This window comes from Acomys minous, assembly GCF_964271855.1.
Source record: "Acomys minous genome assembly, chromosome: 8".
Taxonomy (NCBI): Eukaryota; Metazoa; Chordata; class Mammalia; order Rodentia; family Muridae; genus Acomys; species Acomys minous.
This window is the reverse complement of record NC_140489.1, coordinates 118,922,172-118,943,454: the sequence shown is the minus strand read 5'-3', so window position 1 is coordinate 118,943,454 and position 21,283 is coordinate 118,922,172. Positions and strand designations below refer to the sequence as shown.

Here is a 21,283-nt window from a genome sequence, read left to right as displayed (position 1 = left end):
GCAGCTCTCCTTCCCTGGGACCCTGGGGCAGCTAGAATCGGGCGTGGTCTCTTCCTCCCGTTGTAACTATTGCTCCTGCAGCACCCGCGTATCCCGCTGGGAGTCTATGAAGGTGGCACTTGGCCAGGTCACTCCCAGCCTGGACAAGGGAGGTGGACATCCCCCCCTCCTGCCCCCAGAGCCCAGAGCCTCCGCTGAAAAGTGAGGTTGCTATGCCTTACAGCTGTCCACATCAAGCCTCCCCCTACATACAAATATCTGACCCTGCACTGGGCGTGGGGAAAGAAGTTCTCACCCACTGTCCGTACTAAGCTTTCCCTCTGTGTCTGCCCTCGGCTGGACCAAGCGCTGGCTCCCTAGCCACTCGCTAGCCAGCTGCTGGCTCGCTCGGGCCTGTCCTGCAGAGAGCTGGAAAGGATGAAAACGATCCCACCCCTTGAGGAGTTGACACACGGGGTCTGCGAGTCTGAGCCCTTCCCGGGATGCCAGTGATGATGGAGAGCAAGGTGCTGGTACGAAATAAGGTAGCTGCTCACTAAGGTCCTGGCTGGGTCTTCTAATTATCTCTGGTCCAACCTCCTGGCCATTTGCCTCCCAAGACCCGCCAGGGTTCAAATCTCAAAGGAGGACTGTGGCATAGCCAGCCGCCTCCTCTGAGAAAGAGCATGGCTGGCGAGGGAGCAGGACCAGATTCTTTAATGCTAAAAATAGCCCCAGTAAACAGGCTTTGATGACTCCCCCAGCCAGGATATGTGCAGCTGAGAGGGCTTCAGAGCACCTTTTCCGGAGCACTGCTCATTTCCTTCAGGCAGCGCCGCCCATGTTGGGTGGCACACCAGGATGGTAGGAGCCAGTTGTTTCTGGTAAACTGGCAGGTGGCAGGGCAGGCAGCTCCTTTCTGACTGGCTGTCTGAGACCAGGCTGTGCCAGCACCGAGGTTGGCCAGGGGTGCCGGCCACCTTCATACTGCACCAGGTCTGTCCTTCTCGATGCGTCCTTCTTCAAGGAGAAATCCTGGAATTGATAGACTGTTCCTAACAGGCTTCCTGCTTCAAGAGTGCTTGGTGCTAGGTTACCTCTGCAGGGTCCCTCCTCTCAAAGGCTTTGTCTACGCAGTCCCTCCCCTCTCGGCACTACCACAGTGCTCAAGCCCTTCGGATAGACCGACAGCAAAGCGAGTCCACACGGGCCACGAGGAAACGAGTATGGGCCATTTACTGCCTGTCTACCTGACTGTGGGCAGGCTGGGGCTATCTCACACTTTCAGCAGACAGACGGATCTCCCCTGATCTGGATGGAGTCCCAGTGTGCCCCAGAAGTCCACCGCTGGAGATTTTTATTGTTTTCTTTCCACATCTGCTCAGCCCATCCTCCCTCTCTGTGTTAGCCCTCATCAAATGCCATGCAGGGTTACCATCAGCTGCTATCTGTCTACTGAGCAAATGGTTTGCTTTGGGAGAAGGAGGTGACCAAGGTTAGTGTTTCTTGAAGGGACTACTGGCTTCTCTCAGCCATTAACATCCTGGCATGAATCATCTTCCTGGCTTCCTTCCAAACAGGGCAGAGAAGGGCCTTGATTTGGAATATAGGTGGGGCACGGGAGTGAGACAGTAAAAAACTGGGATGAAAACCAGGGGAAATATGTCTCACCACAAGGCACAAGAGGGCACAGAAACTACATCTGCTGCCATAATTTTTGTCCCCTTTGTCCCACTTTTCTGATGGAAAGGTCACGGTGAGAACTTTAAAGCCACATGTCCTGGGCTTTAATGTCTTTCCTTCCCCAGACTGGGGATCAGAGAATCATCTCCTGAAGACTATGTGTCTTCACTAGGCAATGCCAGGAATCAAACAGAAATAAATCCAATCAAAATAAGCAAAAATAAACATGACATTTATGTCTGGAAGCCTGCCTTGTGCTGACCTCCAACTCTGCAGTAAAGAGATTTTTTTTTTTTAAAAAAACCAGGCACAAGTCTGGGGAAGCCTCAAATCAAAATTAGAGCAAAAAGGACATTTTGCACATTTGCTGTGGTCTAAAGCTCTCAAAATGCAGCAGTCACACCCCTTGGGTCACAGAGTGCAGGACTCATCTTGAAAGAGGATTTAAGACAATCAAGTGATGTTTCCACTCATGTCCCCGCCAGAACGTGTTCTGTCCTCAGTGCAGTGTGGAAGCGAGGACCATAAAACTATTGTTCCAGTTAGCTTCCTGTGATACAGATCTCAGCTGTGGCCCCGACTCACAGCCTGGATTTCTCAGTGCTGAGGCTTCCTCTCCAACATTCCCACACACAACAGCCTACTGTGAAAATCAAAGGGAAGCGTGTTTCTAAGCAAAGAAGAAGCCCTCCTAATGCCAAACCTGGTATTTTTTAGCTGTTTGAACTCTGAGGCAGACAACCTCAACTCGCTTAAGTAACGAGCCTCTGGTTTGTTTTGACTTGGGAAAGTGGATGTGGTAACGCTGGAACACTGGAACTGGAACACTAGTCCAAGGACGCTACGGTTCACCCTGGCTTTTCTTTTATACCATCTCTCTCCAAAAGATCAATGCTTTTTGCTAGAATTATTTCTGAGCTTTAGCTTGCACATTAGGCTAGAGACAAAGGTCTTCCATTTCATCCAACAATGTTGCAGGTGACTATCTAAGGCCCAATGAGAGAAAAATGTGTACACAGTTGCAAGGAGAGATGACTGCCAAGCCAATATTCCAAGTGCAGGGGGATATCTGCTCAAAAATCCTGTCATCTTTCCATCTTGTAGGAGGAAAACAAAAACCACGAGAACCTATGATTCAGCTGACAAGATGGCTCTGAAGGTTGAAGGGCTTGCTGTGCAAGCCTGACGTAAGCTGGATCCCCAAAGTTGCCTCTGATCCCCCATACACACCAACACATACGCCGTATTTTTTGGGCCATAAGGCGCACCCTAATCCCCTCCCCCCCACTTTGGGGAGGGGACGTGCGTCTTATGGTCCGATTGCTGTTTTTTACTGTTTTTCTTGTTCTACTGCTCTAAAAACTGGGTGCGTCTTATGGTCAGGTGCGTCTTATAGTCTGAAAAAATATGGTAAAAATAAGTAAAATTTTAAGACAATTATTTAAAAAGAAAAGAAAAAGAGGACCGTGTGGGAAAGCTAGACTTGGCTACGTGTGCCCGTAACCCCAGTGTTGACTAGCAGACATAGGGAGATCCCGGGAGTTTACTTGCCAGCCGACCGAGCCAAAACGGTGAGCTTCAGGCTGCGCGAGAGGCCCTGCCTGAAAGAAATGAAGTAACAGAGCAAGACCCCAAGTTCTCCTCTGTCCCCGGCAAGAGTGCACACATGCACACACTAAAACAAAAGGGAAGACGCGGAGGAAAACGGTTGTTTTTACATTCTACTTCTGAAAACAGTGTCTACACCTGGTCCAGAGAATGCCTCGTAGGAGCCTCTGAGAAAACAGTAGAGACAAGGAAGGCTAAGTCACCATCTCCTTTCCTGGTGGCACTCACGAGCACTCCTCCTTCAAGGACACCAGGACTAAAAGTCGAAACTTTTTATCATTTTCTTTCTTTGGGACAGGGAGGCCTAGAGCTCATGTGCCAAGGCTTCTGCCATGTCCGTGCTCGGGCAGCCCTTGTTCTCAACACTCAGAGCTCCTGAGCTGGGACGTGTGACGTGTGACGTCTGGTCCTCTCTCTGTGGCTTCATGTGGTACGCGGAGTGTGGGAGGGGCTGCACGGGGACACACGAGGGCAGATACGCTCAGAAGATCCAATCCTACCCGAGCGAGCCTCTGCAAATCAACCTCGCAAGCACCAAGGAGGACACGCAGGCTTCTGTGTGGGCGAGCATAGACAATGTGTCCCTGCTACAAGAGCAGGGCGCAGACAGGACTCTGCGGGCCTCCTGTCCACCCACTGCTCGTGGCTTGCCCTTGTTGGTCTCCAGCTCCATGGCCCTTATCAACACGTTTTGCCTGATGCGCTTTGCAGAAGCCTACAGACCACCTATCTGTCTGTCGGCCTCACTTCTCCAAGGGGACAGACCTCTGTAAAAGGAAGGAAGGCAGGGGTCTGCCATTTTATTTGGCAGTCCAGGCTTCACAGGGGACCTTGGCCTGTGTTTCCCTCTGCCATTTGTACCTGCAGCTGAGTGCTTCCTCTTACCCTGCTGTTTGTCTGTCTGTCTGTCTGTCTGTCTGTCTGTCTGTCTGTCTATGCAGCATCTTCGCCCTTGCTTCTCCGTTTCTGTGACAGCACAGTCACCCCAGCCTTGCAGCACAGGCTTAGCCTGCAGCCTCGGGGTGGGGGTAGGGATGGGGGTGGGGTAGGGATGGGGGTGGGGGTGGGGATGGGGGTGGGGTCCCTGAGCAGTCATTCTCCCCTCCGAAGGTCTTTCCCACAATATCCTTCCTGTGCACGGGGCCCAGAATAGCACAGGCCAGTCTGATTTCCCTCCTCACACTGGATCCCCTCTGCGCAGGGGGCTCTTTCCCAGAATAGCCACGTCCTCACAGGACGGCAGAGGGAGTCCATCTCCAGAGTACACCACACTCGCTTAGGGAAGCTGGAGGCGAGCCACAGAATCTGCCCTCCTCCTCCACTCATGCCCTCAGGCACCTCTCCCATCAGGAGTGCCAGCCTCGCTGCTACACGCTGCCCAGTTTTCCTTACAGAACTGATCAATCTGACAGTACTAGGCCTAGGATCTGAAAGTGGAAATCCCAGGCTGCCTCTTCCTGGTAAGGCCTAACAGGAAATGGTTTTTGAAGACTGTATCTCTGAGGAAGGAAGAAAAAAAAATGTTTTTTTTATGAAAAGAGATGCTAGGCAAAGGCCGAGGATGGGTGATGCCTGAAGCTGTTGTCTCTCAAGGGGTTATCCCAGCAGAAAAGGATGCAGCTAAGCACCATAAACAGTTCCCATTTATATGTAAGGAAACCATGGTTCTGAGCGATCGCGTGGCCTACCTAATGGGCTAGAAGGAGGGCATAGATGGATTCTACACATCCTCTCTGATGTCCTTAGAGGTGTGGCTGGAAGGCAAGGACAGAAGGCTTCCGGCAGAGCCAACACGGTATGCATCAGTGTTCACCCCCACGTGTGGCAGAGCCGGCCTTCCAGCAGAAGCTCTTGTCTGCTCACCCAGCCCCTTTCTCTCTCTTGCTTCTGGGTGCTCACACCCTTGCTTGGGCCTATCCTTGACCTCTTCCCCTGGGTGTACTCACGATAAGACCATTGCCAGAGAGGAGCTGGCTAAAATGAAGGGACAGGGCCAAGCAAGGTGACACAGTACGTGGAGGCACTTGCTGCCAAACCTGACAACCTGAGTTCAAGCCCCAGAGCCCCAGAACCCAGATGGTGGAAGAAGAGAGCGAATGGGCTGACTCCCAGTGGTTGCCCTCTGGGCTGAGGGACATGCCAGCCTGGGGCAGCACCTGCCAGCCTTACCTGAGGACAGCAGCTTGTGTGTTCTCAGGAAGCTGATAGCCAGCCTCATGATGGAGGCTTTGTCCAGGTGGGCGCTCACACTGTGAGGCAGGGGTAACTCATGAGCCAGTTCATAGAAGACCTCGGTCTCCTTGCTGCGCCGGCACCTGGCGGCATCTCGGGATTTCTCCTTCCTCAGCTCCGAGCTGCTCCTAAATAGAGAACCAAGGGGTTAGTCTCCGGGATGTCACTGCTGTCCTATCATATTCCTGGCCACATCCCCCTATCCACTGTAACGTCAACTCTCCCACTCAACCAGTCTGACTCAGCCCAGTGTAGCTGCACGAAGCTGCTTTTCCTTATTGGCTTTGCTTCTGTATCTGTCATTATCCTCTCAAATGGCGTCCTTCTCCTACACCCCTGTAAGGGCCAGAACTGGTCTTCGAGTGGGTACGGTTTCAACAAAGACTTGATGATTAGATTAATTAACAGACCATGGGGACAAGGGTCAAGGGCTTCGATGGAAAGGGAAGGTGAAGAGAGTATGGCCAGAGCCATGCACGGCATTGGCCACACACGGTGCTGCCAAGAGCCCTGGAGAGCAAAGTTCTCTCTTTTTTCCAGGTAAGGTACACTCAGTGAAAGTGAAAGCCAGCCAAGGACCTGAGCTCCCATTTCAGATCTGAGAGAGATGCCAGAGCAGAGGCTGAGATTGCCAGGAAAACCCACGGAGAACTCAGGCGACATGCCTCGGTTTGCCCCAAAGTGTATGCCTCCAAGGGGCATAGTGTAAGCAGCAGTGGGTGCACTCCCTGCTGGCCTGCGGTACCAGACTGATGCCTGCTTGTTTTCCTCTCAGTTGAAGGGTGGGGGAGAAAGACCCACACCCACACCCAAACCTGCCTCTTTCCAGAGGCCCTAAAGAAACTGAAATTCTTAGGAAATCCATATCAATACTAACATGGTGAGTTTAAGTCAGAATATCTGTGCCAGAACCCTTAACTTCTCCACTTGCTAACTCTGTAAGCTTCGATGACGGACTTTAAGGGCAGAAACTGGTCCTTGGGTTTTGCATCTTCATCCCGAGCTCGTGGGAACGGGGCATGTTAAGGGTGCACAGGCTTTGGGCATCACAAAGGCATCACATAGGCAGGCAGGCAGGGGGGATGCCTACAGTGGAACACCGCAGGGCTGGGTCATGAGATCCAGGGAGGAGAGCCTGAGTTCCATTCTTCAGCATCAGCCCTCACACTTCCTGACCCCAGGGTCAAACACATGACAAGTCATTAGACACAGCTAGAGCAGCAGGCTGGGTGGAGCAGTCAACACAGGCTATGCGCTAGCAGCAACACCTTCATGGACAAAGCCTCTCACTGTGTCAAGACTCCTCCCTTGGAGAAGAAGAGGCTCCGTGGGTGAGGAAGATCCATGGGGAACAGGCTACCTAGACTTGGGGTTCTGTTTGGCATTAGAGATCTGAGTTGGGCCATGCTCCTCCAAGCACACACACACTCACTAATATAGCGTGTGTTTGGCCACTGCACAAGAACTGTACATATTGCCCTGTTAGACTCTTCTCTCTGACACAGCTTGGTAGACATTGTGCAATTTATAGATAGGGAAACTGAGGCTCAGAACATAGTATGCCACTTCCCCAAGGTCTTAAAGCTGGAGCCTACATAGGCCCTGAGAGGGTTTCCAGTCAGCGAGCAGACAGGCTGCCTGATTATATCCTTGCAGCCATGTGTGGAAAGCAGGCAGGTGGTACCCTTGCCCCCCATCTCAGAGAGTTGGAAGCAGACCCAAGCAGGTTAAGTTGCATGCTTAGAGCAATTATATAATTAGGGACAGAGCTAGGGATAAAACCTTACCCCGCCACCTGCAATTTGCGCGCACACACAAACACACACAGTCTCTCTCTCTCTCTCTCCCTCTCTCTCTCTCTCTCTCTCTCTCTCTCTCTCTCTCTCTCTTTCCCACCACAGCGCAATACTCTCTTCAGTGCTTGTTCCTAGGGGGCAGTACCCTTCTCAGCAAGAAGGAAGAAACTTCAACACCTGAACATTTAGAAGAAAGGCTGACACCCTGAGGCAGGCCCCTGGTTCAAAAGTTGCCTACTCCACTTTAGCTGTCTTGTTTTTATAGCTGGACTCTAGAACTAGCTTCATTTTAATTAGATTTCCTAGTTAACCTTGACAGAATCCAGAGATGTCTAATGCTGACTCTTGGAAAAAAAATAGACAAAAATCTCTAACACTGAAATCATTTAATTAGCAAGCTCGAAGAACAAGAATAATTAGCAGAAGGTGCAGGTAACAGAAGCCTGGGCTTGTAGATGGCCGCAATGTCATCGGCCCATCTGACTTTGGAGAAGACAATCCGTCCTCTGGGCTCTAGTTCCCTCGCCTATAAAGTAGGAAGAAGGCTCCATACCTTGTCAGAATAAAAGGAGACGAGCACAGAAGCCTAGGAAGGTTGTTTGGCAATGAAAACTGCCTTGGCAGACTGGAGATCTGCCGGTCTGGCTACCATGAGCATCGGTTGCATTTGGACTCTGCCATAACACCTGTCTTTCATCACCCAGCACCTATGGGTATGGGACCATGGCACACAGGCTAACCCTGATCACCTCTGCACACCAGATCTGGACATCTTCCGAGGCTGACAATGGATTCCATTTCCTGAAATACTTTTCTTCCGAGATGGGTTCGATAATGGTCACATTTTGCTTTGCTTTTCTTTATTGAATTTATCCTGAAATTTACATATTAGAATCCACTGGCTTCTCTTCAAAAGATATCATCCCCTAAATGTGTAAGTAATTGGAAGACTTGGTGGCCTCTTACTCAAAATGTTGCTCATGTCTCCTAAGTTCTCCTGCCATCTTTGGGATTCTCCTGTCCCAACAGGAGGCCCTATTTCATAAGTTGTGTGTGAAACACACCACCTAAGTGTGGTTCTGGCTTCTTTCCTTGCATACACTGAGATCTGTGTGCTGGCCCCATACTGGCCCCTGTAGTCACCAGAGAGCTAGTGAGGCCTACAAGCCTTGCCCTCCAGGAGAAAGCAAATCTAATTAGGGGGCAACAGCTACACCTGTCATCACTAACGAGAGCAACAAATAGAGGCCACATGTTAATATCAGGGACAGAGACTCAGGGAGGAAGTACAGTGATGATGCGCTTACAACAGCCTGGGGTTCGGAAAACATTTTCTAAAAGAAATGTATGTTACCTCATTGGAGTTTCACAATAACCCTTAAAGACAGGAGCTAGAGAGACTAAACCATTTGTCTCAGTTCTAGCTTTTCTTGGGTACCAACCCCCCAATTTTCCTCCTTGGCATCAGGGAAACTAGTGAACCTTTCTGCATGCCCAGTGTTACTACAGACTTTCCTACAAATCAGATCCCATCCTCACTACGGGAGACTTAGAAAGGATACACTGTAAAGGATTCCCTGGCGCTTGGACAGTTCCGTCTCTGGATCAGCACCCAATAGCCTTAGGGAAGTCCTGGGACCCAAGGAGCAGAGCCAGTATTGGGGTTCACACTGGGAGGAGTCGGAAGGCAGAACACATGCAGCCCCCATTGCTGTAGAGCTGGCTTGCGATGAAAGTTATGTCCAAGGAGAGTCCAGCGCTGCATCAAGCAGCCTTGCACACTCCCCACCACACTGCAGCTGGGGAGGGGGCAGCTCCTGATTGGCTGGAGCTTGTCTGCCCCGTACACATTCATTTATAATAGCTCTCCCTGAGGGGAAACACGTGTGAATCTGAAAGGTTTACTCCCAAGTAAAGGAAGCAAACACTTCAGGAGTAAGAAACTAAAGGTGAAACAGAATTGACCGACCAGAAGGCCTGATCGCTAGGTCCAGGTGCAGCTTTAGAGTCCCTCAGACACCAAAGTTGTCAGATACTCAAGTCTTTAAGGGCTGTAGTGTTTGTGTGGACCCCGCACACATCTGCCTGTATACTTTAAACCAGCTCTTGGTGACTTACAATGTGTCCTAGGATGTGAGCACTGTATATGTAGTTATTACACTATGTTGTCCAGGGAATGATAATAAGAAAAAAAATGACTGCACATATTCAGCACATGCAGGACTTCCTTCCAAATGTTCTAGCTCTGGTTAGTTGGACCAAAGAATATGGAGCCTTAATATATGATGCTGCAACTCCACCTGGCAAAATAACCTTGGGCCAGAGCACATGATGCTGTAAGGGTGGCAGTGGATCCCTGATGCATCATCCACAGTGACCACACATGATGCTGTAAGTGGCTGTGGATCCCTGATGCATCATCCACAGTGACCACACATGATGCTGTAAGTGTGGCAGTGGATCCCTAATACATTCATCCACAGTGACCACATATGATGCTGTAAGTGTGGCAGTGGATCCCTGATGCATCATCCACAGTGACCACACATGATGCTGTAAGTGTGGCAGTGGATCCCTGATGCATCATCCACAGTGACCACATATGATGCTGTAAGTGTGGCAGTGGATCCCTGATGCATCATCCACAGTGACCACACATGATGCTGTAAGTGGCAGCGGATCCCTGATGCATCATCCACAGTGACCACACATGATGCTGTAAGTGTGGCAGTGGATCCCTGATGCATCATCCACAGTGACCACATATGATGCTGTAAGTGTGGCAGTGGATCCCTGATGCATCATCCACAGTGACCACACATGATGCTGTAAGTGTGGCAGTGGATCCCTGATGCATCATCCACAGTGACCACACATGATGCTGTAAGTGGCAGCGGATCCCTGATGCATCATCCACAGTGACCACACATGATGCTGTAAGTGTGGCAGTGGATCCCTAATGCATTCATCCACAGTGACCACATATGATGCTGTAAGTGTGGCAGTGGATCCCTGATGCATCATCCACAGTGACCACATATGATGCTGTAAGTGTGGCAGTGGATCCCTGATGCATCATCCACAGTGACCACACATGATGCTGTAAGTGGCAGCGGATCCCTGATGCATCATCCACAGTGACCACACATGATGCTGTAAGTGGCTGTGGATCCCTGATGCATCATCCACAGTGACCACACATGATGCTGTAAGTGTGGCAGTGGATCCCTAATGCATTCATCCACAGTGAGCACACATGATGCTGTAAGTGGCAGCGGATCCCTGATGCATCATCCACAGTGACCACACATGATGCTGTAAGTGGCAGCAGATCCCTAATGCATTCATCCACAGTGACCACATATGACTTTTATTGGCCCAGATGATCCTTATTTCTGACCTCCAAGTGACCACAGCCTGAAGGGGAGCCTCGCTGTCTCCAATACCACCAAGGAAGTTGGTTGCTCAGCTAGCTTCTGACTGAACCTTTACTGTGGCTAGAGTCATCAGGTATCTGAGCCATAAGTATATTACCCTATAAGGTTAAGTGGTGGAGAAGTCAGTGAATTTCAGTAGGTCAGAGAGAAGGATGGGGCCCATTAAACCAGCTTGGGTCAATCTGGTTGGGTGGTGACAAAGTTCTAAACATGCTAAGTCACAGGGGGCCCTGAATGCAAGAAATAGGGCTGCAGTACAATTGGGAAGGAGAGTAGGCTCTTCAGTGAGCTTGTGAAGCTGCTGTACAAGAACTGCCTGCTGGGAGAGATGGCTCAATGGTTAAGAGCATGGACTGCTCTTCCAAAGGACCAGGGTTCAATTCCCAGCACCCATATGGAGGCTCACAATCCTCTGTAACTCCAGTCTTAGAGGACCCCACACCTTCCTTTGTGCATGCTGCATATACATGGCTGCACAGTCATATAGGCAAAATATGCCACATGTAAGAGTAAATAAATAATATAAGAAGGAAAAGAAGGAGAAGGAGAAGGAAGAAGGAAGGAAGGAGAAGAAGGAGAAGAAGAGGAAGAAGAGGAGGAGGAGGAAGAAGAAGAGGAGGAGGAGGAGGAAGAGGAGGAGGAAGACAATACCAGGGTTGGATCCAAGAGCCAGAGGGGGTCAAGAGCTTCACAGATGAAATCAGCAGAGCTGAAGCCTCTGGCTCTTGACTGTGGCTGCTCACTGGCAGAGCCTTAAAAACGGGCCATTGGGTGAGCCCAATGGATGAGCCAATGGCTCAAAGTGACTTGGATTTGACGTCTCTGAGGTACAAGCAGGGCATTATGGCTCTTGCCTCCTGCAGCTCTTATGAACCCAGAGCTAAGAACCACTGTTAAAAAGCTGTCTTTTTTTTCTGAGACAGGGTTTCTCTGTGTAGCCCTGGCTGTCCTGGAACTTGCTTCGTAGACCAGGCTGGCCTCGAACTCAGAGGTCTGCCTGCCTTTGCTTCCTGAGTGCTGGAATTAAAGACATGTGCCACCACGCCTGTCCAAAGCTGTCACATTTTAAAGGCCCTTTTGTTGATTTTTGTGTGCATTATGTGTGTGATCTCAAGTTAAGGATATCTTAGAAATACCATTACTCCTGCTCTCAAGCATTTAGGAGGAGAAGCAAACTGGCATTTGTGGGGCTCTGGAATACAGTGCTTTTCTTAAATGATTCCATTTGGTCCATATTTACATTGGAATTATTGCTATAGATGTCATTTTAGCAAAACAGCCATCCTCAATGTTAGCGTGTATCAAAAACTCCGGGAGTTCTCACTGTTCCAGACATCAGGGCCCGTTATCACACAGCCCAGGAAGCAGGAAGCCCAGGTCTACAACTGAGGCCTGACCACACCCTTCCCCGCCCCCACCTTACAAGGTGTCCATAGTCGCCATTCTTAGAAAATCTGAAGTCACTACCATAAGCTAAACAGATTTTATCTGGGGGGGGGCTACTAGATGCTATAGGAAGACATCAAAATAATGACTTCAAATTAGAGATTTGCTCTAAGTGTCACCAAAAGGTGGTGGCCATGACAAGAGTGACTTCAGAAGAAGGCTTGTTCTGCTGAGGTGGCCATTGCTCTATGTATTTTGGAAGGTCATTTTGGAATTAATGTTGGAGCCACACAAGAGTATCAGTTATAAAATTTAATGGCGTCGGCGTCATTCTAACCCGACTGTCTTCCCCAACTTACCCCCCCCTTTTAGTCACCAGACCATGCTGTGGACAGCTCATAGTTCTTGGGAAGAATAAAATGTACTCTCAACTGATAAGCTTTTTTTTTTGCCACAACTGGAGGTACTCAAAAGAACAGGACGACTCAGAGGGTTATTCTAAAGGCGAGCAGGAATGTGATGTTGCGGAGACAATGTTCTGATGACCCACTTTCTGGGAGCATCCTCCTGAAAGTTGTCCAAAGGCAGTAGTGGTCAGTCGGGGGCGTTTATTACAAAGCGGAGGAAAAATCTAACAGTCAAAATGGAAGATACCGAGTTAAGAACTCAGGAAGAACCAAGACATCAGTGCACTTAGACAAACCGACCCTTTGTGAAGAGGATGATGTCTGTTCTGTCCTAGCAGCACAAAGGAGGGAGGAGGGGTTGCTGGAGGGGCCAAAGTGAGGGCGGAGCTGTCATGGCCCCATCTCTGAAGGAAAAGCCCTGATAATGGTCTCTCAGCTCAGCCTCCTCTCTCGTGGGGAGTTCAGCTTGCAGCTGCCTGACCTTCAGAGAGGGTCAGTGTCCCCCGGAGCAGCAGGCCTGGACTGCATTCAGAGCTGACAGTAATGTCTGGGGGTGCACCCCACTTGGTCCCCTAATGGTCAATTCTGCAGGGGCCGACTGGAGATGCTTATCGGGCCCGGCCTCCCTGCCCCAGGCAGCCTTGCAGAAGACAGTGGCAGATTCAATTACTGAGCAGCCCATCTGGGAACCCAGATACTACCCAGGTCCTATCACCTTAGGACATGTGGAGCCCCCAGCCCTGCAGGGAAATCCGGGCACAGACAGAAGTAGCTGTGAGGAACTGTCCCTGGGATAGCCTTGTTCTAGCAAGTGCTCTGTTCTCCAAAGTTCATGTTGAAATCCTTGCCTCCAACGTGAGGCTGTGCCCTCTGAAAGCAGGCCCAAGCGGCTCCCTCACACCTTTGAGCAGGTAGCCATGCACAAGGTGCCCTTGTGTGGTGCAGAGAGTGGTCCCTCAGCAAACACAGTCTCGCACCTTCATCTTGGATGTCTAGCTCCCGAGACTTCTGCTGTTTGGGGCTTCCGGTCTATGGCTTTCGCTCCAGCAGGCTATGTCTGAATAGGCGGTGACAACAGATGGGCTCTAACACAGCAGTCTTCCTGAAACTGCTACTACTTTACATTTGAATCACGCATGACAAATGATAGGCCACTTTGTGTTGACTCTACAAGGAAGGAACTCTCCCGTCGTAGGTAAGAAGGGACAGCTACCAGTGTTCCCATTTTAGAGATGAGGAAAACTGAGGCTTGGCAAACAGGAACGCGTGGGAGTGGATGGAGCTACTCAGATATATTTTCAAGGACTCACGAAGAGTCTGTTGACGAGCAGCTCTAGGCAGGCAACACGGGTGGAAGGGACCTTCCATTGTGCATCTCTTAAGCCTAGAAGCAGGGCCGAGTCGTACTTGGCACAGGTGTTTACAGAGAGTGACCACTTTGAACATCTGGACTTTCCCCCTTGACCTTTCTGCTTAACATTAGATAACAATGCTTAAAATCCTTTCAGACTATTCCTAAAAGCCAGCCGCAGCATACTGTGTGACCGGGGATCCCAGTGTCTTTGATGATCCCCCTTACTGGTGCTCAGCTAGGGTTCCCACACGTAAAGCTATTGTGAATAGCACTATGATGTGTGCCTATGAGCCATGTACTGCTTTGTAGCTTTTTTTTTATATATATATATAATATAAATGACATGTATCCAGCTCCCTGCCAGCTCTATGCCCATAAGTACCTCAGAGCTGAGGAGACAGATGTGGCAATATCAGCAGCCTCAGGACTCTAGCCTCACTCCTGAATGGTTGTAGAGGTGTCCGTAGAAGGCAAAAAAAAAACACACAAAAAAAACAAAAAAACAAAACAAAAACAAAAACAAAAACCAAAAAAAAAACCCAACCGTGCATGCTCACCCTGGCTCCTAGGGTCCACGTGCTTTCTGTCCCTAGGCATCCCTTCTCTCAGGCTTCCTCTTTTCCTCAGATCTACACGGAAACATCTGTAGAGATGACCAATGATCCAGAAATGGGAGGCCACCTTTGGCTCTATTCTAGTCCTGAGAGATGGTGGCCATCTGTGGCTCAGCAATTCCTCTCCCCTCACGCTAAGCCAGCGGTCTCTCTCATCTTCCCTCTCCCTACACAACGAGGTCTAGAGAAGACTTGTAGACGTTTACTTGTAAAAATAAGAGGCAGCAAACAGTAGTGAGGCATATGTCTGTCTAGTGTCATCCTTTGTCTTCAGTGTCTGTTACTGCCTGGCCTCCGTCACTGTGCAGAGTCTAGCTAAGGGATTAATCACTATCAGCAAAGGGAGATGCTGCTGCTGCTGCTGCTGCTGCTGCTGCTGCTGCTGCTGCTATAACTAGCAAGTAACCACAGGCAACGCTTTCCTCTTAATAAAGATTACTCACCCTGCCACCTCTGAGTTAATCCTCAAGTCTCATGAAGTGAGGATGAGCTCAGGTCACATGGCACGGGGAGGCAGCCCCCCAGAGATGGAGGCAGCACGCTCAGCACTCAGCCAGTGATGGAGCTGGACTCCCACCTGTGTCCACAGATCCCGTATACGACACTGGTTTGTCATTGGGCAGCCTTCCCCAAATGCTAAGAAGCAGGGGCTTCTTGCCCCTCAGAAGGCTTCACTAGGCTGGGCACACGGAGGACACAGCCCTCTAAGGAGACGGAATCTGAAGCCATTGAAAACACCCTCTTGACCTAGGAAGCAGCAAAAGAGGGGACAGCAGGAGTACCATCTACTCTAGGCCATCACGAGTAGGGGCACACTGCATCTAAAGATAAAAAGACAAAGGAAAGAATGGAAGGAGGAAGGAAGGAAGGACGAGAAGAGGAAGGAGAGACGGGATGGAATGGGTGGTGAGGAGCAGTGCTTCCAGTGTTTGCCAGGTGTGAGGCACGCATGTCACCGGTGAGCACTTCTTTCTCCCTGGACCGTTTCTCTTGGGCCTTCTCCCCAGGCCTGGGCCTATGCTGCTGCCAGATGAGCTCTAGGCCTTTTCTCTGGGTGCCCCTCATGTCCTTGCAGTCTTCTTCTATTGGATCCCACAAGCAGCCAACACAGTCTGTGGTTTGGCTCAGACCGCACCTCATGTGCACCCTGCTCCTTGCTTTCAGCCGAGAGAGCTAATGATGAAACTGCACAGCCATAGAAGACAGAAAGGACAATTTCGTGTGTAAAATAGACTCCCTGGCACAAAGCAAGCTTCTGTGGAGAGCAGTCAACCAGCTCCCTGCAGCGGCTAAAGATGTGGCTCTAGGCTCTGACACTCCCCACAGACACCCCCGCCCCCAAGAAGGTTTTCTCTTCACCATCTTAGCCGTGCTCCTTTTACTTCCACCAGGAGTCCTTCTTCTCTGGGAAGGCTCCGCCTGCCCTGACCTCTCCGCGTCATCTTGCTCCAACAGATTCCACTCTGCACTGTCAGCCCCATGCTGTCCTCCCTTTTATGTCACCCCATGTAAGACATGTTCTTCTGGGAAGGGCCCCCACCCGTGCTGCTCTCGGAGGCCTCCGAGGCACAAGCAGTACTGGACAAGGACATTAAGCCACCTCAGCGAGCTCTGCGGTGTAAATTCCTCAAAGTTGCTCACTGCTCTAAATCTTTCCTAAGAATTCTAATCCAGCACGTGATTAGAGCAAGAGGTTTCCACCCGGGGACCTGTTATTAACGCAGAGATGCTCAAAGGTAAAAGTGTGTGTGTGTGTGTGTGTGTGTGTGTGTGTGTGTGTGTGTGTGTGTTTTGTGATCAATCTGCGCTGAATAAACACCGGGGTGTGAACTAAAGATGTTGACATGGGCCTATGGCATCACCTATGCTGTGTACACAGGACACTAGGGGCCTCGATCCAGTGTACTCGTAAGTTCAGGAGGTCTGGACCAGGGTGTGAGAGTCCACTTTTCAAGCATCATCTTAGTTGATGCTGCTGCTGCTGGTCTGTGACCTCACATACTTTTAAAAGAAAGAATTACAGGGCCCTTAAGCTCTTGAGGCCAAAGACACAGTAAAGTGTGTCCGCTACCCAGATGCCATCCTTGGCCAGCGATACTTACTATCTAGTGCACCCGGCCTTTTCCTCTGCCGGGAAGGAGCCCATTCATGTGTATATCTCTTTATGAAACTTCTCTAAGTTTCCTCCATCCCACTCTCCTCTGACTCGACTCCATCACTTCATCACCCCTTTCTTTAAAAACCCACACTGTTTCCCCTGGTAGCATCCTTGGTCCCAGCTCCCTCTGGCACTTCTGCTCACATCACCAACACCATCACTGGAGGATGTCCCATCATCGTACTGCCTTTTCCCTGCAGTGGTCCTGCCTGTGCTTTGAGGACTGTGGCAGTAGAGACATGCCAGTTTACTTCTGCATGGTCTTCCCAGGGCCTCAGCTCCAGCCAAACTGGGTAACCATCTGCTGATTGATGTGAGGGCGATTCAAACGTGCCCTTTCCACTTCTCTGAGGGAAGCGAAAGTAATCCCAGCTGTGCTGGTTCCAGCCTTGTTCCTCGCCCCCCCTCCCCCAGCCACACTCCCTCCCCAAGGCACCGCAGCTGGACCAGTTTGGGTTTTCGTTTGCTCTCTGTGGCTCCTCTTCCCTCCAGGGAAGAGTTAAAGTGCTGGGAAGGCCGCTTCCCACTTGGAAATCTCCATTTCCTCCTGCAGCTTGAACAAGAGAAGTCTATGGACAGAGGCTGAGCGGGCCAACTGCACAGGGTGTGAACTCACTCTGAATGGGGCTGTTCTAAGCCCGCCAAGTCAAGTCATTAAGATGCCAGCCCTGAGGTGCAGCCCCCAACGTCACCTCTGGATAGCGGTACCCTCAAGCCCAGGCCCAGCAGTGGATGAATTGCAAGCACAGAGCCAGCGAAAGCAAGCAAGGTCTTTCATGAGCGGGTATGGAGAACCTCATCTCTCTTAGGGTCGGGGTAGGATGCTGCAATGGCGCAAAAGGGGATGGCATCCCTCTTTCTCCCTGCCCTGTCTTCACCACTGAACTAAAATTAATCCTCTGATTTTATGTGGAATTGCCAAAAAACTGAGTGCTCCTCAAAAGGCAACCAGAGGGTGGAGGAGGTAATAATAACATTAGAGAAAATATGTGCAGTGCCAAAAATAATCACTGTGTCATGAGAAAACAGAGCCGGGCTGCCTCTGGGGCCAGCGCTGGGCATATGCAGGAAGAAGGGGGCAGAAATTCCTCTACAAGTGTTGGACACTAGGGCGTAGGAGATGAAGAGGAGGAGGAGGAGGGAGGCGGGGAGGGACTCCTACATGGAGTGGACGGCTGCGCAGGTTATAATAAAAAGGGTCAATCCTTCCTTTACCTCAGGCATTTTAACTAAAGAAAAAAAAAGTTTGGTCTTTCCATCAGGTCGGATGCTTGTTCACGTGCTAAGGCAAAGCGCTCTATGAATCCAATTCCGTTCCAGAACCGCCTGTGGCACTCAAGTGCTCTTTGGAAACAAGTAAAGACGGGGGTGGGATGGGGGGGTGCTTGCCTAGTGCACAGGAGGCCCCGAGTTGGGTCCCCTGCTGACACCTGTCTGTAATCCCAGCACTCAGCTGGTGGAGACGGGAGTCAGTCCATGGCCATCCTCGGTTTTACAGCAAAGCCCAGGCTAGCCTGGGCTGCAGGAGATCCTGCTTTTAAATAGAAGGAACACTGGAAAAGAAAAACAGTGAGCTGATGGAGACTGTTTCTGGTTCGATTTGTGGCCTGTTTACACGGTCACAGGTCTGGCTGGCATTGTGGGTCTGACTCATGGCCACAGTGTAGGCACTTGTTTTCTCCCAAATTTGTCCCTCCTTGATCCCATGAGAATTGGATATCTGTGCCTATTTAGGAAGCATTACTCCATTCCTTTGCAGAGAAGTCACCCAAAGCCACGGGAAATGCCGAAAGGCTTCCCCTCAAATGGTAACCCTGAGCAACCTGGGAAACGAGGCTGTCTCCCTCAGCAATATCGTACCCCCACAAACATGATTGCCCCCTCACATGCTGGATCTCTCAGCAATGGAATGACATGAGGAGATGACCTCTCTGGCATCAGGGAGCTTGCCCAGACGTGAGGGACTCCATTCTGGATGGCTGGCTTACTCCCCAGTCAACACCAGAGTGTGAGAGGAGAAAGTCCATCTGTCTGAAAGGCTGGAGAGGTGACTGGAAGGTAGGGCCAATGGAGGGAAGGAAGCCAGGAAGCCAGGGCACAAACACCACTGCTGAGGGAAGAACAGGGACCAGTGGTCAGGAGACAGCAAACCAGCAGAGCCAAGTCAGAGTGAGGGCAGTACCCTGCTAAGTGTGTATACCGCCACGCTGCCACTGCCACAGTGGGCAGCACGGCAGCCAGCCACCATCCTGTTCATCCTGTTGGCCATGTGTTGGCCACACTGGAAAGTACATAAGAGAATCTCTCTTTTGACACCAAAAGCCAGGAGAAACTAATCTCTTTGTTAAAAACTGATGTCCTTCAGTCGAAGAATGCAAAAAGAAACTGTGGTACACTATGAAATACTACTCAGCTATTAAAAACAAGGAAATCCTGAAATTGGCAGGCAAATGGATAGAATTAGAAAAGATCATCCTGAGTGAGGTAACCCAGATGCAGAAAGACACACATGGTATATACTCACTTTATAATTGGATACTAGCCCAACATGGCTGTCCGCTGAGAGTCTTCACTCAAAGGGGGATTAGGATAGATGCTAGGATTTCTTCCTATTGGGACTCCAGGTGAGAGAGGTACTGGAGAATAGGAAAATACAAGGATCCAGAGGGTCCAGGAGCCCTACAAGAAGACCATCAAGGCTGGTGGATCTGGACCCAGGGGGGCCTACACAAACTGCTGTACCACCCAAGGACAGCAATAAACCTAGAACCCCTGTTCAGATCTAGCCAATGGACAGTGCATTCTCTACAGCTAGCGTGGAGAGTGGGCACTGACTCTGACATGAACTCTGAGATGTAATCTGAATAAGCAAGCAAGCAAGCAAACAAACAAACAAACAAAACTTTATGGTAGTAACGCTGGGCTGCCACGGGCTGGATTCCAGCTGGGTCCAAAGAGGCCTTGGCAAGGCATTCTTGCTGAAGAGCACACTACACATGTTACCCCTGGGGTGGAAAATAACGCTTTACCCAGGCTAGACCCCTTCTCAGGCTGCATGGGTATTTTTATTTATTTCCACAGACGTTTTGCCCTGTGTTCCAGCTGTGTCCCTCCATCTCTCACCTGATGATCAAGGAACAAGAACAATGTAATTGCCATCAGACCTCAGGGAGCCTAGCGCCCTCTATCCCACGCCACTCCCAAAGTCCTGTTTCCCTCAGTACAACAGGAAGTGGCTCAGGACTGCCCCCATGGGGAACATACTCAGCATGCCTTTTGAGGTATCCTAGCCTCAGCCTTGTTCTTTAGACTCGGATCCCCTCATTGAGACCCAGCGTTACAACACTGCCTCCCCAAGTGCTACCCGCCCCCAAAGTTGTTTTGCTTTTAGCTGAGAGACTTTTCTTCCGTCTGACCTTCCAAGCTCTCTGTGTTAAGGTCCAGCATAGCCTGCCATCCTGCGGAGGCCCTCTTGGCAACTCCGCCCAGTCTACATGGATGCTTTGTCCCCAACCCTGACCTGTGCACTGAGGCTTGCTTGAGCTACTTAACTATGAGGTACTTGCTACTTATTCCCTAGCTCAGGGTCCCCACTGGTGGACAGACAAATCATCCGCCGCCACCCCTCATACCCCCCACAATAATAATATCAGGTAGCTCCTTCACATGCGGTGTGGTCAGCCTGTAAGCAGTATGGCAGTGTTCTAATTCTTTGGTGCTTTCTGGCAAAAATGGATTGGTAAGAGACATAATTGTGGCTGTATTCATAGCCAGGTTCCTTAACACCCAAGGATTCACTGTCCCCAGGGATCTAGCTGATCCACATATCCTGAGGATATTTTCAGAGATGGGGTTGCCTGTGCCTGCCACCCACATCTGGGCATTTCGGTGAGCCAGCTGACTGGCAGCGCCCACTGGCCTAGGGGAACAGGCCAAGACAGGAGCTGTCTTCTCCCCATCCTTTTTCTAAGGACCTAGGGAAGTTCCTACCTAGATCCCAATTCCCTGACATACAGGGTGTCCCAGAGCAGGGTGTCCCTCGGTGTCACCCATCATCCGTCACCTTTATGCCTTGTGTGTAGCTGCCCTCCTCGGAGTCATCACTGGCAGGGAGGAGGCTCGGGCTTGGCCAGGGTTCCCACCTTTTTTGGTGATGTAACATGGAAGTGAGAAAATAGGACAAACCCCATACCTGACAAGTAATTAAACACCCCTCCTCCTGCCTGCTTCCACCCCCCCAACCCCCCACCCGCCCACCCCCCTCACCCCCGCCAAGCATTAACACCCAAACCCAAACAAACACGTGTACACCTCACTGGCAACCTTAGCCTCAGTACGTAGGTTTAAGGAGCAGCCAGCACTTAAGACAAACTCTCTCCATTAGCCCTTTAAAAAAAAAACCACACTCCACCCCATCCTTCAATTTACAGCAGACCTAGACACATGCGCCACCCCAGGAGGAGTTGGTGGAGCCAGCTGTTTCTCTTATCTGTTCACCTGCTAATGCAAGTCTCTGCTACTGGGGTTGTCAACGATCTCTGCAAATCACGTTTATTAGAGATAATGTCACTTTTACATCATTATCCAGTCCAGCAGTTGAAAAGAAAACAAGTTGCTTTTTTTTTTTCT

The 21,283-nt window shown here is 50.4% G+C and overlaps 1 protein-coding gene across 1 annotated transcript in view; it reads right to left on the bottom strand.

Annotated features, from left to right (window-relative positions):
• EPAS1 (endothelial PAS domain protein 1) overlaps positions 1-21,283 on the bottom strand; it is an 83,442-nt gene that overhangs the window by 31,503 nt on the left and 30,656 nt on the right. The window contains exon 2 of the mRNA XM_084792793.1: positions 5,440-5,630. Within this exon, the coding sequence (XP_084648919.1) occupies positions 5,440-5,630 (191 nt within the window). The remainder of the gene's footprint in view (positions 1-5,439; positions 5,631-21,283) is intronic.